The 17879-nt window shown below is 50.0% G+C and overlaps 2 protein-coding genes across 2 annotated transcripts; one reads left to right on the top strand and one right to left on the bottom strand.

Annotated features, from left to right (window-relative positions):
• Nucleotides 1–217: 217 nt before the first annotated feature.
• On the top strand, nucleotides 218–10980 carry LOC103768586 (C->U-editing enzyme APOBEC-1-like; the record flags this gene model as incomplete). Its single annotated transcript, XM_008935737.1, has 3 exons — nucleotides 218–658; nucleotides 9603–9991; nucleotides 10808–10980. Coding segments are annotated over 3 exons (1003 nt in total), but the record flags the coding sequence as incomplete, so codon positions are not given.
• Nucleotides 10981–16563: 5583 nt separating this feature from the next.
• LOC103768585 (single-stranded DNA cytosine deaminase) lies at nucleotides 16564–17876 on the bottom strand (the record flags this gene model as incomplete). Its single annotated transcript, XM_008935736.1, has 3 exons — nucleotides 16564–16617; nucleotides 16911–17026; nucleotides 17816–17876. Coding segments are annotated over 3 exons (231 nt in total), but the record flags the coding sequence as incomplete, so codon positions are not given.
• Between the last annotated feature and the right edge of the window lie 3 nt (nucleotides 17877–17879).

The raw sequence follows: 17879 nt of genomic DNA, 5'->3' as shown, positions 1-17879 counted from the left end.
CCTGCAGGGGTGAGGGTGCTGGGAGGACTCAGTGTTCAGGGCTGGGTTCCTTCACCTGCTGGGCTGCTCACTTCTCCCTTCTCCTTCCACTGCTCTCTCGTGTTTGCCCTTCCCAGTTCTCTCCTTTCCTCCACCCTGCCCCTCTGTTTGTCTACTGGAAAACTACGGAAAACAAAGTTGTACCCAGCGACTCCTTGAAGCTTCTCTTCTGTTTCAGGATGTATATATCTAGGAGGGCTTTGGGGTATCACTTTGACCCCCGCGTGTCTCCGAGGGACACGTTCCTGCTGTGCAGGCTGCAGTGGGGTGCCAGAGGCAGGCGCTGGAAACACTGGGTCAGGAAGGACCGCCACCACGCTGAGGTCTACTTCCTGGAGAAGATCTTTGAGCCGAGGAGGTTCAACAACGCCCACTGCTCCATCACCTGGTACTTGTCCTGGAGCCCCTGTGCAAACTGCTGCTACAGAATAGTGCAGTTCTTAATGAAGCACTCCTACGTCAGCATAGACATCCGGGTCGCACGGCTCTACTTCATAGAGGATGAAACAACCCGGCAGGGCCTGGAGGAGCTGGTGAGCTGTGCCAGAGTACGGCTCACCGTCATGGACACTGAAGGCAAGGTTCCCTTTGTTTTGTGGAACTGGGAAGGGGTGAACTGGTCAGCTTTGTGCAGGGGTGAAACAGGTATGGGCTTGTTTCTGTGACCAGTGTCCTGCTCAGCTTCTTTGAGGGCACATCCATCACCATTCAGTGACTGAGTGTCACATCTGAAGAAAGATGCTGAAATATTGCAGGAGAAGGGGGACAGCACCCTTAGCTACCAGCCCTGGATGAAAACTCTCCCATGTGTAGAGATGCCATCCTTCTGTCAGTGCTGAGGGCATGGGTGCTTTCCCTTCTCCTGGGGGACTAGATGTAGCTGCTGAGGTAAGGCTGGCTGAAGGGGCCCTCCATCAATAAGAAAGAGGGGGGAAAAAAGCCCAGAGAGAATGGCTTTGGTTCTAAATACAGAGTGGACACCATCCATCAGCTGCCCTGTCCACGGCTGAGCCGTCTCTGTGTCACGTTAAAAAGTCTTCTCTGAGGTTTTCTGGTATCTGAATAAACTCAGGTTAGTCATCTCACTTCTGTTTATCCAGACTACACTGCCTGTTGGAAGACCTTTATCCGAACAGGTGATAATCATCATCATCATCATTATCATTATGTTTGGCCTGAAGACTTTCGGCAAATGATAATTGAGAATGATTGGAAGCTCAAGGAATTTTTTAAGGTTAGTAGACTCTGAGGGATAGAGGGATTCACATGAAATGATCTGCAGCCTGGGGTCACTGAGCTGTAAGGACCAGGAAGGAAACTGTTTGTATCTAGTTGGAGTTTGAAGAGTGCTTCAGAATGCTTTTAGAAAAAGTAACACGGTGAAATCATAGGAGCTAGCCTGTCTCCTTGGGACAGAAACACTGTGGGTTTTCTTCCATTGTGTTATGAAGCAAAGGCCAAGAGGTCAGCTTTTCTCCTTCAGGCTCCAGAGTGGGAAATCCCTTGGTTGGCAGCTGAACCTCCTGTCTTGTGGCAGAAACCCTCCACCAGACTGTCTAGCCTGGGTCTGAGCAGCGGTCTGTGCTCACAAAGGGCTGTACCCAGGCTCTTCCTGCCAATGCCTGCAGTGCTCTGACACCCCCTCCCCGCCACTGAGCCCCTACATGCCTCACTGAAGTCCCCTCCAGATTTGGTCCAGCAGCTTTGCTGGCTGGTCTGAAGGGGACATTGTGGGATGAGAAAAGCTGTTCAAAGAGAATGTCTGTCCCCTGGGAAAATCCAGCCTTGGTTTTGTTTTGTGCCAGACCTCCTGAAAGGCAGGAGAGAGCAGAGAGAGTGCTCACCAAGAGTGCTGAACGTTGTGCCCCTGGACACAAGAGACCCTGCTTGAGAACAGCTCCACATCCTTGGCCTGCAAGGACTGGGTACAACAACCCAACCAACCAAAAAAAACCTCCCCCACCTCATATATGTCCTCTGGTATTTTGATTTCAATGTATTGGAGTTTTCTGACAAATATTATTCTTAGTGAAGCAAAGTGAAAGAAATCTATGGTTAAATAGTCATTGAACATCTGGGAAATCCATCCCATAGGGCATCTGTGGGAAAGAAATATCCCAGGCTATTAAAAGTGATAGACTTCTCCTGCTATTCCATTTCAAATCACAGCAAGCTGAAAGTGTACTTCTTAAAGGGTCTAAATGTCATATTTTTATTTCAGGATCTCAGGAACTGCTATTAATAGAATTTTGGACTGTCTTGAGCTGGAAAGACCAATAAGGATTGTTGAGCCCAACTCTCCACGCCTCGGAGGACTACCTAAAACTAACCTGTATGGCAAAAGCATCATTCAGATGCTTCTTGAACTCTGGCAGGCTTGGTGCTGTGACCACTTCTCTGGGGACCCAGTTCCAGTGCCTGACCAGCCTCTCAGTAAAGAACCTCTTCCTAGTGTCCAAGCTGGACTTCCCCTGATGCAGCTTCATTCTGTTTCCTCTGTCCTCTTGTTAGCCACCAAAGAGAGGAGATCAGCACGAGGATTATCCAGTCTCAGGTGGAAAAATCTCTCACTTGACCTTGTTAAATTTCATATGATTGGTGAATGTTCAGGTCTTGAGTCTATCCAGATCTCTCTGTAAAGCCTCTCTGTCCTCAAGGACAGCTTCTCCTAGTTTAGTAACTTCATCAAACTTAATACACAATTGATCCCTGCATCCAGATAACCCATGAAATCATTAGAGAGCACTGGTCCTAGCAGAGAGCCCTGTGGAACCCCTCTGGTGACTGGCTGCTAGCCTGAGGTAACCCCATTTACTGTAGCCCCCTGGGCCTGACCCATCAGCCACTTGCTCACCCCACATGTCAGGGACTGGTACTGTCTCATGTTATTGTCTGTGCCTCTCACTGCTCTGAGGGCTTTAAAAAAACCTTTGTTGCCTTGACCACCCTCATGTGGGGCTTCCACTGACGTCCTGCCCACAGACAGGGCAGGAGCTGTGTTTAAGCTCAGCTCTGTGCTGTTGGTCCTTGCCTGAACTACGGCACAGATGTCCCTGTCTCCATCTCACGTCCATGCCTACGTCTGTGCCCATGTCCAGCCAAGGATCCTGTTGATCTCCTTCCTGACCTGGGAACTGATCTTTTGTGTTCCCCTCAGACCTGTCTGGTTTCTATGGGCCACTGTAGGATGGTGATCCCTCTGTCTGTACGTGACCTTGGTCGCCATCGTAGGACCTGAGTATTGACCTCCCAGCTTGACCCAGGATCTGCCTCATTGGCATCAACCTATCTGAAAACCTGGAGTCCTGGTTGATTGTGGCTGCCGGCCCCAGGCCTGCCCTGCTCTCCTGTCCTGGGTACACTGGGATGGGCCCTGACTGGCAAGGGTCCTTCCTTGCTGTCTGCTTTATCCTGCTTGACTCAGCTCCTCATCCCTCGGGACGTAGCTGGCCCTGGCTGTGCCCTAGTCTTGCCCTGGCTGTGCCCTGGCTGTGCCCTGGCAGTGTCTGGCAAGAGCTGCTGTGACTTGGCTGCAGCAAACAGTGGCTCTGGACACCTGGTCCCTTGTCTACGCTCTGCTTATCTATGAGACTATGATAAGATTTTTATTTTAAGCCATTCTTTCTGAGTCACATTTGCCTAGCAAATCAGTCTGTGGTCAAACAGAAAGCAAGAAGAGACCTCTCATTCAGCTCAGTTCTCTCTGGGGTGTGTGAGAAGAAGGAATTTACCTGCAGGATGCTGTATCTAATGTGAGAATAAAAATAAACATACCCAGTGACTGCTGATAGGCCCAATAGCAATGATACAGCAGAGCAATGTTTCTCAGTAGTAACTTAGAGATCAGAAGCCATCTCCCTTGACCTGGTAGAGACAAAAGCCAAGTCATGAAACAGAATAGTCGTGTTGCTGCCGTGGCTGATGGAAGCATTGCCATTAACTGTGTGACACACACACAGAAGGCCAGGAGAAAGATCTGGAGGCTGAGGAGTGATGTTCAGTGTGGATGCTGACAGTCTGAGATGAGGTGATTTTCCACTGTGAGCTGCAGTCAGCAAGCTGCAGCTATTGCCCTTGAGAAATCTACTTTCTCACACACTGAGGGCTTGAGCTGTGGGAATGGAATGGTAAACACCTGACAAACACTCTGCATCTTGGCCTTGGTGAATGTTTGGGTTCAGGGACCAACGAACGGACCGCAGCAACTCGGTAGCCAATAAATCTGTAACACCAGTGTCAATAATCCAGTGAATCTGTAAAAGAGACTTCCTGTAATAAAGTTTGAACAGTTTCTTCACCTCCTGACATTGGAGTCTGTGTTGCCTGGACACCTCTGCAGCCACAGTTCTGTACCTGGGTGTTGTAGCTGTCATGGGCAGGGACACAGGAGGGCTTGAACCCAGTCCCGAGTGGCAGCTGCTAGTCCCCTAGGCACCGTGGCTGTTCTGTTCCCTGCTCCAGGCATGTGACGTTTTAGTCTCCTATGGACTGAAATCTGTGCTTAACTCGGTCATCTGGAGGTTGTGGATGATGTGTGGGGTAAGGCCTCACCCAGCACTGCCCTCTGGCCACCTGGTCTGGTCGGGTCCTCTCCAGCCCTGGCCCAAGCCCACGTCCTGCCCCACGGTGTGATGTCCTCTCCTCACAGCCTGTTTCCTGGCTGGACAGAGGTGCTGCTAGCTCGTGTCTCCCTCTGCAGCATCCCTGCTCAGGCTCAGGCCTTTTGGGCACTGCAGTGGTCGGAGCTCCATCACTATTTTGGCCTGCATGGGTTTTCTTTCAGCAGATCAGAATTTCCATGCCACCACGCTCTGCGTGTGCCATCTCAACTGTGCCTCTGGATGGTCTCGTGGTGGCATCTCAGACTTCTGAGCAGAGCCAGGGAGCAGTCAGAGCTTTCCCTTCCCAGGGAGGCTCTGGGAGCCTGGCACAGCTCTGCCTCCTGAGCTGCAGCCCCAGAGGGGTGATGCAGAGCCACGGTGCTTCACACTGGCACTGCCTTGTTGGCACTGCACCCTTTGCTGCCGTGTGTCTGGTTAAACCCAAAGCAGTTCTGCCAGGAGAAGTCTCTGCTCATCCTTGAACCTCAGTCATGACAGTGGGAGGCAAAGTGTCTCAGTTTAAGCATCTCTGATGGTGGTGGACTGAGGACTGAGCAGTAGGCTGTGGCAAAGGAGATGCCAGGGGATGTGTTCCCTCTCTTGGAGCCCTTCCTGTCTTACAAGACAAGCAGTAGCTGTGTTAGCCTCTGAATCTGCAATCTGGGCTGACTGTAGTGCTGAGATGTGGCGAGGAAGCTGGTGAGGTTCCCTGTCAGCATCACAGCCGACTCCTCTCAGGTAGGACACCCCCACTGCAGCAGGACACCCCATGGCAGCAGGACACCCCCACTGCATCAGGACATCCCACTGCATCAGGACACCCCCACGGCAGCAGGACACCCCTTGAGCTGTTCCCTTGTGGAGGGCTATCTCACAGCTGTACTGGGTGTCCCCCAGACCTGCACCCCATGCCACGGCTGTTCCAGTTCAGAGCTATCAAGACTACTGATAGATGGTCCCCTGAAGGTTGCTGTGCCTGCTAGGAGGACCTCAGACTCAGTGGGTGACAGGGAAGGTGAATGTTATAATCCCCAGAGATGTGCTGTCCCTGGAGAGCAGGGCCACAGAGGCAGTGGAGCCAGGACAATGGCTCAGGAAAACAATACAGAATGATTTATCTGCTCTTCCTGATGGCAATCAAGAAGCATTGTGATAAAGGTGCGTGGTCAAACAACTGTTTCCTTACTTGCAGTCTAAGGCTAAAAGTGTGGCACTACTCAATCCTAGCAAAAATGTGTAGAAGAGAGTTAGACAGAAGGGAAAAGAAAGATAGGAGAACATTAAGACAAAAAAAAAGTATCACCCCCGTGGAGGCAGCAGTGTTGTCCTGAGTTGAGGTCCTGCTCTGGAGGTGGTGGGCTGATGCCAGTTCTTCCACATCTCAAGTTTTCACAGAGAATTGTCCTCCTCTCGGGGAGGGTCTGAGTTGCTGGGTGGTCTCTGAGCTGTGCATCTGTATAGCAGACTGAGGAGCTCCTCCAGTTGAGGAGGGGGCCCATGGGGTCTCGGGTGGCCGTTTTGATTTGGTGCCTCCATGAAGTGTCTGACTGATAGGAGACCCACCCATGGGCACGCTGTGTAGGAGCCAGGAGAGCGAGGCTGGTGGCCCTGGCTCTGCTGGGACCTGCCCCTGTGCAGCAGCAGCAGCTCCTCCTGCATCTCACCACCCAGCCCCTCCCTGTGCCAAGCTCCACCTCACCCAGCCCTGCCCCACGCCGGGACAGGGGGAGTGCTGGCTGCTGCAAAGACACTATTTACAGAGTCACACAGGGCCTGGAGCCTGCAGGTCCTGGCAGAGCAGGAACTCCTCCTCTCACATTAGGCTGTCAGGAACAGCAGAATGATGTTTCCTTTTTTTTAACCCTTTTGGTTTCCCACCATCTTGTAGAGCATATTCAGCTTCCAGGAGACACCTGGGAATGTTGCATTACAAACAGCACAAATAAATCACTCCCCTGGCTTTACAGCCCAAACCACCCTTGGCACGGAGGGAGGCCATGGCTTTGTCCTCAGGGATTGCCCATTGCTTGGTGGTGGCTCAGCAGGGATTCAGTTCTGCAGCCTGCACCCGGCCACAAGGTACAGAGGGAGCTGTAAGTGGTGGGGTTCCTCAGCACAGTCACCTCCAGCTGAGCCACGTGGAGAAGTCCTTTGCAGTCCCCTTGCTCTGCCCCTGTGGGTGTGTCAGTCAGACAGAGGCTTCTCTCTGTGAACTCACATTGTTTCACTCACGTTTCACATTAAATGGCAAAGATTTTTTGCTGCATCTTGTGTGAGTTACAGACTCAGAGGAGGGTGATGCTCGTTGTAATGCTGAGCAGATTTTTCAGGGTGGTGGAAAAAGCCTGTTCTGTTTACACCAGGGAACTTACCTGTCATGACCAAAAGCCTCAGCAGACACTCACCAGCTGGCCAGGTCTTGCTCTCAGGGTGCCCAGATGAGTACAGAGCTGTTACCAGTTTGGAGTTCCATACATATCTGGGTGTTGCCCCACAAGCTGCCCACTGGCAGAGCTCTCCTGGGCGCTGGGCACTTGGAGTTAGCCTGAGCGTGGCTGCCCAGTCGCTGACCCCAGCTGTAGAGGGTCCTCACACACCTTGAGCTGTAGAGGGTCCTCACACACCTTGAGCCTTCCTTGCTCTTGTGAGGACTCGGGTTCAAGGTTATAGGACTAGTCCCTGGAACTCCACAGGATGCTTCGATGAAGGGAAATGTCAGTAACCATTGCTGCCTGCTGGAGAGTCACAGAATCACATGCTTCTGCAGGTGAAGGCTTCTGTTCCCTCTCTCCACCGGGTTCTGATCCACCTTCTGTCTCTATCTGAGTGCCAGAAAAGTGGCAGAGCTGTGTGACTTGATGCCATCTGTGTAGATGCTCTTGGTGCACTGGGGTGATTAGAGAATAAACGTTTTTCTGCTTTGGGGTAGTAGTAATAAAGAGATATAATTTCTGTTCTGCACTGGAAAAAAATGGCTCACCTCTTAATCCCAGCTTCTGTCAGGCCACCCCATTTACAGCTCCAGAGCCACTCCTGGAGGGGACTCAAGCTCTCTTGCAGCCTTTTGCTGGCAGGAGCTCACTTTCAGTTTCACCCTGTGGGGCAGGGCACTCGCATATGTCACTGCAAAGGAATGGCCAAGTGAGTAATAGCAGTGAAGTCCCAGGTTCAGGCTGGGAATAGAAACCAAAACAGATGTAAGACTCACACGGGGACATCCATCGCCCGAGAGGTGACAGACACCTCCATGGCTGCTGCCACTGACAGAGGTAAGGGCATGTGTGAGAAAAACAACTCCATTTTTTCATCTTCGGTGTAGTTATTTGCTGTAGTTGTATGTAAGGCATTGGTGAGGACAGGGGACTGTGTGTTGGCAGGTGAAGATACACGGGTGACCCTTGTGGCTCTGAGTGCATTACTGCATCGGCAGTCTTAGGTCCAGCTTCCAAACTTTGACAGCATTTCATCAGCCCTGGTGTGGCATTAAGCAGGAAGAAATAGAATTTTAAAAGACCTCTTAATGTGGAAAGAGATCTCAAAGGAATTAAGAACGGAGTAAACTAGTTGGCTTATCTTTTAATCTATTTTCTTTTCAGTGCAATAAACAACTAGAAAAATGCCTGTTAAAGAGTGAGTGCCACGAGGCTGTGCAAGAAGCTGATCAGCTCTCTGCTGATGTGGAAGACTATTTTATTTCTGCTGAAATGTGATTTCACTGTGTATATTTCATAATTTGTCATCTTAAGGAGCTGAGACCTGTGGAAAAGTGACTTGAGTATCTTAATTCTAAGGAAATTAATTGTTTTCTTCGATAAAATGATTATTCTTAGATCCTTAGGCTTGCTGTGGATGGAGTTTTACAAAGGAAATAACCTGTCTCGATCACCTGCAATTGTTTTCATTTAGACCCTCAGCTGGAAACTGATATATTAGGTATAGGGGCAAACTTCTTTGCCACCAAGAGAGACAAAATGTACATAACCAGGCAGGTCTGTGGTGCCACCCCATAGGTGTCTGTTAGTCAGAAATCACCTTCCTTTATGCACTGATATGTTTTCCTTGGCACTGATGTTTTTTCAGCTTTTGAAACGGTTTCATAGCAGGAAGAGAAAGAGCCACTGGCTGTGGAAAAGCTTTTGTCAGTGGAGATGAGGCCCAACAGGAGAACAGCTCAAGCCTAGTAGAAGTGGTCTGGAAGATACAAGGGCTGAAGAGATCTGATTCTGCTCTTTGGTTAGCTAGGGAAAAGCAGATACAGCACTGCTGAAATCAGCAAAGTTAAACGTGGGTGAGATCACAGTCACCCCTAACCCCCGTGGGGTAAAGCGGGCGAGGGTCCGTGTACAGCAGCGTTTAAACCACCATTAATCTGACCCCGAGCAGCATCCTCCACGTCTGTCCTGCTGTGCAGGGTTACTTATTAAGCCCTTTGAGGTAAGAGATTTGGCAGGAAGTGTGCAGACTGAAAGGGGTCAGGACAGGAAGCTCAGAGGAAATGTTGTATTCTGATCTGCCATCCCAAACGACTCACAGATCTTTTCTGTATAGGTCCTGCACCCAGAGAGAACCACCAGGGGTAAGAGATACATTTCTGTCACCATCTGCTGCCTGTGCCCCACGACAATTCCCACAGACAGGCAGAGCTAAGAAGCCTTGAGCCTTGTTTTCTTCCTACCAGCCCTTTCCCCAGTCTCCCTTTCTGGTTGTCTCTGTTGACCAGTGCTGATCTCAGAGTGGTGGTGGGGTTGCTTTACCCAACACCTCTCGGGGAGGTGCTGTGGTTGTTTCACCAGGGCTACTCTAGGGGAATAGTTCTGGAGCCTTCAACTTTCTTCAGGTTGTTTATTTGTGGGATATAAGGCTGAGAGGGGGATGCTGATGCTGAGAGCAGGCAATGCACCCTGGGATCAAACGCCACGGAAGGGCTGTGATCCCGGGGTAATGCTGGTACCTTGGCCACAGGTGGAAGATAGAGCCAGATGAATTCAAAACAAATTATTCACCTGACCACCGTCCAAGGGTGGTGTACCTGCTGTATGAAATCAGATGGAGAAGAGGAACCATCTGGAGGAACTGGTGCTCCAACAATATTGACCAACATGCTGAAGTCAACTTCTTGGAAAATTGTTTCAAGGCCAAGCCATCTGTTTCTTGCTCCATCACCTGGTTCTTATCTACTGCCCCCTGTGCAAAATGCTCCAGAAGAATTCTGAAGTTCCTAACGGCACATCCCAAGGTGACCTTGGAAATATATGCAGCCAAGCTGTTCAGGCACCTGGAGATCCGTAACCGGCAAGGTCTCATGGACCTGGCAGTGAATGGAGTCATCCTACGTATCATGAATCTTGCAGGTAACCCAGCTGCTCTTCAGCTTTGTCTAGGTGTGGATTGGGAGTTCTGGGTCCCTGTGCACTCTCAGCGGCTGCGCTTAGTGCCAGTGGTGATGAGTGACACTGGGGAGGAATACTGACTGCAAAAATGCCACTCGCTCTCTTCTGTCTTATTTCTTCCTCAACCCCATGCAGCAGCAGGACTAGCATGGTCATTTCCTCCTGCCAAATCTGAAGTTATTCCTTTCTCCAGCCATCTACACCTCCTTTATATACAGTGAAAAACCCTGAATGTGAGACAGACCCTGTCCCTCATGGCGTATATACGCAGATCAGCTCGCAGGATGCAGCCAGTAACTGGCTTCCCTGGGTAGCTGGGGAAAAGGAGACATATCTGAAGGAGATTTGCAGATGGTGCATTACAGATGACATCTTCACGTGTGTCTTTCTGTATGTATATCTTGCTTGCCTGTTGATATTTGGCTGTAAAAACAGTCGGGACAAGTAGCTCAAAAAAGGAAAATCCATTTGAAAAGATCTTAAATACCTGTCTGGGCACTTGCTACTGGAGTGTGCAGCCACAGAACCTACCAGGCCAACTGTCAGATTAAAGGACATGGCTTATCCTGGGGAGCCTGTCTCTGGGATCATACCAGCAGAGCACTGAGAGAAGCTCTGGCCAGTGTTTCAGTCCCCTGCATGAATACCCTCAGATGAATATCCTTCTCCTGCTCTTTGCTGTTGTCATACTGAGGAAGAGGCGACTTAGTGACATATTCATGAAGAAAGAGCTGGGGGTACCTTTCATCAAGAGTGACTGCGTGTCTCTCTTTTCAGATTACAGTTACTGCTGGAAACAATTTGTTGCATACCAACGTGGACAAGAAGTTTACTGGCCCCAGAGCTTCTCTCCATACATCTTTCTGAACTGGAGAGAGCTCCATCACATCCTTCTGGTTAGTAGGTACTTGAAGAGAACACTACCCGTGAAAAGCAATGGCAGATCCTAGGAAAGGGAGGTTTGGAGCATCCTGGCAATGCTGTTAGCAGAAACAGTCATGGGAAAAATAAGCATTGATGCTGCATGAACAGAGGGCCGAGTGGGCGAGCGATTGCCAAGGACCAGGATGCTGCATTGTCCTTTGTGGTCAGGAGTAGAGAAGAGGTTTAGCAGCAGTCTCGGGTTTTTTACTAAGGAAAGGGTAATTTATTTCAAGCCCTTACACTGGTCGGCTGCACGTTCACTAGCTTGGAGCTTTCTGGAGCTGTTTGAATCCCAAAGCTCCCTCAGCTGTGTGAGCACGATCCAAGCACACTCTTTTTACATCCCAGGACAGGGCCGCTGAGTTTAGTTAAGTTCTGAGAAAGTCTGAAACCCCTGTGTGTGGATTCACATTGAGGATCAGAGCTTATCCATCCGAGTATCATATGACTGTGATTTGCATTCCCTATTGCTTGGAATCTATGCAGCTGCAGAAGTTATTTGCATGGCCTGATGTCCTATGATAGAAGAAAGAGAAGGTGGTCAGCTGAAGAGGAGAGAAGAGCAGGAGTGGAATTAGAGAAAGTCTGAAACCCCTGTGTGTGGATTCACATTGAGGATCAGAGCTTATCCATCCGAGTATCATATGACTGTGATTTGCATTCCCTATTGCTTGGAATCTATGCAGCTGCAGAAGTTATTTGCATGGCCTGATGTCCTATGATAGAAGAAAGAGAAGGTGGTCAGCTGAAGAGGAGAGAAGAGCAGGAGTGGAATTAACTTCCTGGTGGAAAGCCAGTTCTGTCGTTCTGGCAGAATGGACAGCAGGAGGTAGAGGAAGGGATGGACAGAACCACATAATACAGGCAGGAGCTCACAGTCTAGAAGGAGAAAAACTAGCCTGTTTGAAGGGTGCTGTAAACCCCTTCTTTTATTTCTGACTGAGGAACAGGTACACGTTACACTTCATTTCAGTTCCATCCATCCCAAACTTTACCCAGGTCTTTTGATACCTCAGGACCTGACCTTTCTAGTTTTGCCTGAATAAGACACTCAGGTGACTGGACACACACCCAGAGGCACTATCCAGTCACTCAGCTGATCCTATGGATGTAAATGCAATCTAACTGCTCAGGAGATATTTTTCCTTTGGCTTTCAACCTTCCCGAGTTTCCTGATGTCTGAGAGGATTAAATAATTTAGCAGCTTATGCACAACCAGCTGCATGACGTGGTGCTTCCCAGGGAGCTGAGCAGAGCTGCCTGCTCACTGCTTTTGGGCACTGCCACCCTGCAGCTGAGCCAGCAGGGTCCCTGTGCAGCAGAAGGAGGTCAGTGTGCCCTTCAGGTCACAGCCTGAAGAGCAAGCTAACAAATGCCAGTCCATCCCTGTGCCCCTGGCCATCTTCTTGATGGCTGCAGGGTTCTGGTGGCTGGGAAGCACTGGGCCACTCTCCTGGTTTGGGGTAGAGCTGGTTCTGCTCAATGATTTTAGCTTTTTAGCTAAAGCTCTTCCAATTAACTGCTCTGTCTGAAGTCAGCAGCGGTTCCATAAACTGTCTGGCTGCAGCATTGGCCTTGGGCTGTATCCCAATCCCTGGCAGTAACTCCAGACATGAAGTCTTATCACTGCTCCTTATCACACAGAGTCCAGTGCCAGCTCAGCTGCGTTGCTGTCTCAGCCATGCTCAGGCCACCCCGAAAATGAAGGTGGATAGGGCCCATTACCAGCAGCTGGGACTAAACTCGAGCTCTCCATGAGAGGAGCAGGAAGGTCCCTTTGCTGAGCCCTCGTGAACACCCACACCCATTGTACCAATTACACAGAGGTGTAATGAGGATACTGAGCCTCAGGCACGTGCTCCAGAGAAACACAGTGTTGAGTCCAGTCCTGGTCTCCCTGGCATAAGAAAGACACTGAGGAGCCAGAGAGGGTTTGGTGGAGCAGCAGTGCAACGATCAGGGGGAGGGAGCACTTGCCCTGCAAGGAGAAGCTGGGGAAGCTGGCTTTGTTAGACCTAGAGAAAAGAAGGCAAGTGGGAGCTCACTGCAGTCTCCACTACATCCAGGCAGTGAAGACAGAGCCAGGCTCTTCTCAGAGCTGCATGGGGGGAAAATGAGGCCACAGGCACAAACTGCAACCAGGGGGATTCCAACTGGCCAGAAGGAAGGAGTCTCCCCAGGACGGGTGTCCAGAGAGGCTGCCTGACCTCCCCAGAGCTTTCCCCTCAGCTGCCAGCCCTAGCTTTGGAGGTAGCCATGCCACAAACACGTTGTTGGACTAGAGACATTGACAAGGGCTTTCTAACCCTCCAGATTCTGCCTTTCCACAGCATCTAGCTCCACTTCCCCTGGGTTCAGCTGTGCAATCTGCCACCCTTTAAACGTGTCTGTCTCTGGGCAGTCTGTCTGTCCAAGAGGAGTTTACACGACACAGTAAACTCTGAGGTGCCACCTTGTTGCCTGGACAGCTGTGTCCCAAGGGAGATTATCTCACATCTTCAACCAGATGCTGTATATTCAGACTCTGGATGATGTTGAAGAGACAACTCAAGCTTTTGGCATTTTTAACATTCGTGTTTCTTTCTTCCTGCTAGGGGCTTCCTCCACTGCTGGCAAACTAAACACTAACAAGCATCAGCAGCATGATTTCAGGCTCGCTTTGTGCATCATAACAACCATCTTGTAGAGACAAGACCAGGAAAGCTGGTCACTGGCAGGCTCTTCCACTGCAGCCCTCATCACCTTCCTGCTGCCACCAGAGCTGATTCTGCAGTCAGATTCTGTGAGCACCCTCGTGAGGGGGCAGTGAGCAATGCTAACCACACACGGGTCTCTTCCAGAGGAGTAAACAGCAATGCTTTACATTTCTGAGAATGTCTTATGGAGATCACTTTTATAGCTATGCCCGTACATTTCAGACAATACTTCATGATATTATTTTTGTAATATTGCTAATATAACACTGCTTCTCTTACAAAATAATACAATTCTGTGACTAATGATTATATTGCTTCACTTTAAGGTTCTATTCTCCCTATTTTTATGACTGTAGAAACTGTAGAATAAAAGGGAAAAATGTCAACTCTGTGGAAACTTGCCTTTTCTTGTTCTTTTCCTGAGCACGCATCCTTCCCTTAGAATCCCACACTGGAGTCCTGGCTGTTGACAGCACACTGGGAGAACACAGTAAAAGGTCTCTGATTTTCCAGCAGGAAACATTGAGTGGAATGTTGAGGTAGGAGATACTGAGAGCTCTGAGCTATCTCTGCAGGCAGGAGACAAAAAGGAGATACAGGTATGCTGGGCCTTGCAGTGGTTGATCAGTGCTTATAGCACCATTTGATCGTGCTAAAGGCTCTGGATATTTAGCAGGCAATCAAGGCAAACAGAACAGTTGCAGGCTGAGGAGCTCCCTCCAGGGAGTTATTCTGGCAGAGACACCTAATGCATTTGGGTTGAATTAATTAATAATGCCATTTCAAAGAATAGCTTGTCACAAATAATACGAATTGGCATTTGAGAACAGAAAAAGTGTGGTTAAAGGAATATCTATAGCAGAAGAGCTATGAATTCCTATTGCTAAATACGTGGATTAGCTGAACTCTGAGTTTAATCTGCTTGAGGTTCAGAAGCAGCAGCCTGGGCTGTAGCCTGAATGCAGGGCATGTTTCTTTGCTTTTACTCATTGCATTTATTCTGTCATACAGTGTCATCAAATGTCCTGTCTCAACAAGCATCTCCAACTCACTGTGTGCCAGCACTCAAGCAAAAGCTCCTGTCTTTTCTAGAAAGTGCTGCTTTTTCTAGTAGCTCTCTAACAGTTTGGCTGAGACCTACAATGGTGTTGTACAGGCCAATACCAAAAGCTGGGAGGCAGAGATCCTTTCTCCATCTGTGCTTCTCTTGTTCTGTGAAGTATGTGGGGTGAGCACTTCTGTGTCCTCTTTGGTTGATTGCAGGTTCTGAATCTAAAGCAGGTAACTGCATCTTGAACGACTTCAGCATTTACATCACCCATTTGTGGCAGTGTTTCCAAAGCAGCTGCTGCTTGAACACTTCATCTGCCTCGATCTACTGGGTTACAGTGTCAACAACTTTAAAGTTACAAGTGAAAAGGGTAAAGGCAGTTTCAGAGGACAGTGCTGGATTGCCTCTCCAGAAGTCAGAAAAGACAGATGACACGTCAGTCTTCTGTGTCAGCTTTTACTTCCCTCACCCACGTGGTACCAAAATAATGACAAAACCAGATGCTCATTTGTAAATCCTTTATTTACATAAATAATGTCCAGCATATCAAGCAAATATACAACTGTGCTTGCAGATTAATGCTTTGCAAAGGACTCTTATTGCTCTTCCTGGCTGAAACTCCTCAAGCTGAGAGTGCCCCTGGAGCTGAAGCTGGGGAAGCTTGTGCTGCTTGTCCCCTGGTGGAAGCACAGCGATCGCCAGGCAGGAGGATGCCTTGATTTTGCCCCCCCAGAAGATATCTATTTACAGGCTGTACAGCTTTGCTTATGCTGGGTGTTTTTCCTGGTCAGCTCTTAGTCCAGTCATCAGCTAGTCATATCCGACCACGTTATGGGTAGTAAAAGACCTGAAAAACCAAGACTGTAGGACTGTTAAGGTACCTCCTTACCCTGGCCAAGGAGGAGGCCCATTGGAGGTGTGGTGGCTCCTCTCCTGGTGGGTGGGAGCTCCACACACTGGTACTGCCCCCAGGCTGCCATGGCTCCCAACACAGGCAACAGGAGTTGAGTGGATTTCCTATTTCTGCATGAGAAATGTGTCTTGCTGGACACCCAGAATTACACCTCACACTTGGAAATATTGGCCAGTGAGTCTTCTGCTTTAATTTCAGGCTTTTATTGTCTGGTTTTAGCCTCTCCTAGGGCACAAACCTGGGCCCACAGCTACTGGAGTTCTTTCTGGGCAGGAGGCACACAGTACCTGGGCCTGCACACAGTCCATGGAGAAGAGCTGCTGGCTCCAAGTGAGGTTTCCAAGCCAAGCTACCTGGGTTGTCCAGGACTCACATCAATACTCTCAGTCAGCTTTCCAGTAACTGGCCAATTTTGCTGTTAGGACACAGGCTATACCACTTAAATGGTGATGGTTTTCAGCTTCCTACCCACAACCAGGACAGCTCCTGTTTCACAGGGCAGGACACAGAGCAGCTCAGTGTAGTGCAGCTCTGAGAGCCAAGAGATGTACTCCCCAAAAGAAATGTGCAGAGCAGTGTGGTGCTGGTCAGAGCACAGCCACACACACAGCTCTGCAGGCTGGCTGCTCTCACCTGGGCAAGGCTAAACCCAGAACTCCTGAATTAGCTCTGCAGGAACCGAGGGAGGGCAAATCACCCTCTGACAGTGTCCCTGCCGTCCTGGCTGCTCCCAGCTAGCAGTGGGTGAGGTGTGAGCCTGGGGAATGCCTCTGCAGAAGACCAGCCTGATTCTCCTTGGAAATGGGAAAGTCTTATCTCTAGACACAGGGCTGGAGGGAAGTGAGATGTAAAGAGGGAAGAAGGGGAAGTTTTGCTGGAAGAGACAGCGTTGGAGATCAACCAAAGAACAAGTGTGTGTGAAGTCTTCTGACTGCTGATAGCTTTCACGTCAAAGTCCCAGCGTTCTAAAGGCGTCTCGTAAATCATCTACCTCATAGAGGGGCTGCAGGACAAAAACACAAATGGCAGGTCAGTTGTCGAGTGAGCAGGAACCTATGAAGATGGGCATGGAGAAAGGGATGGCAGGAGATGGGATGAGAGGTGGGAGAAGAGGGAGAGAATGAAAAGAGGAGATGTGAAGGAAGCTGGAGGACATGAGAGGACATGGAAGTTGAAGACACAGGAATGAATGAAATGGCAGATGGAAGAGATGGGCAGCAAGAGCAGAGAGGAACTATAGTGAGGAAGAAGCTGAGGGGAAGAGGCACCAGGAGGAGAAGCAGAGTTTGCCCTCACCAGGAGGATCCGTCGAAGTTTTCTGGACAGATGGACGGCGTTTTCATGAAGTCCCTCCCACGCTTTGAATGTCTTTTCCCTGTTCTCCACAAACGTGTTCCAGCAGTAGAAGTAATCTGTTCAAGGCACAGGGGAGTTACAGAGTGCTCGAGACTGCCCCAGAGAGGACACGGACCTTTCCTGGGCTCGCTTCATCATCACATCCCTGTCATCACCTCCTCTGCCTCCTGACCCAGAGAGCTTCCATCAGCTCTTTCCTGCCTGCATGCCTGAAATGCTGGGGTTTGAGCCCCAAATTAAGGTTGACATGTGGGTGATTCCCACAGCCCTTCATACAGAGGTGGTGAGTTTACCTTTTAGCTCCCCCCCAGGGTGCGGCCGGCCCTGCAGGGAGAGCCAGAAGGGAAATGAGCCCCAGGGGTCCCACATGAAGTAACTAAAGGTCAGGTGTGTGCTGGGGGATAAAAGCTGGGACCACTAGCAGAAAGGGAGGAGTGTCTGTCTGTGGAGTGCACCCACTCCACAGAGCTTCCTGGTTCAGGGCAGACCTCCTGACTCCTGGAGCTGGGCCCAGGTCAGTTCAGACCTTTGTGAACTTGGGCTGATGGGGTGAGAGTTGCCATGTGGGCATCTTTATGCTATCTGTTTAACCTGGTGATCTGGCTGTTTCCCTTGCCAGCTATGGGAAGCCTTGGCTCTCTGTTTATACCACTTGTCAAATTGTGTCTTTTCTGGGGTCGTTGGGGGTGGTGTCAATTGTATATGAGCTGGGTGCATCGTTTGTACCTCTGGCGGTTGTTCATGGCGTGACTCTCTCGTTTACAATACCCTCTGCTTAGGGGTTTGCCTTTCTGCTGGCGGCCCGGCTCCTGTCGGGCCTGGCCGTGGGCAGGGTCAGGCCTCACCTTTGAAGGTCATGATGGCGATCTGGGCGCCGGCGCGGTGCAGGCGCCGCAGCCCCTCGGGCTC

Source organism: Merops nubicus, unplaced genomic scaffold (genome assembly GCF_000691845.1).
Source record: "Merops nubicus isolate BGI_N331 unplaced genomic scaffold, ASM69184v1 scaffold13182, whole genome shotgun sequence".
NCBI classification, from domain to species: domain Eukaryota; kingdom Metazoa; phylum Chordata; class Aves; order Coraciiformes; family Meropidae; genus Merops; species Merops nubicus.
Note: the sequence above shows the minus strand (reverse complement) of the source record. Positions and strands in the feature narration are given on the sequence as shown.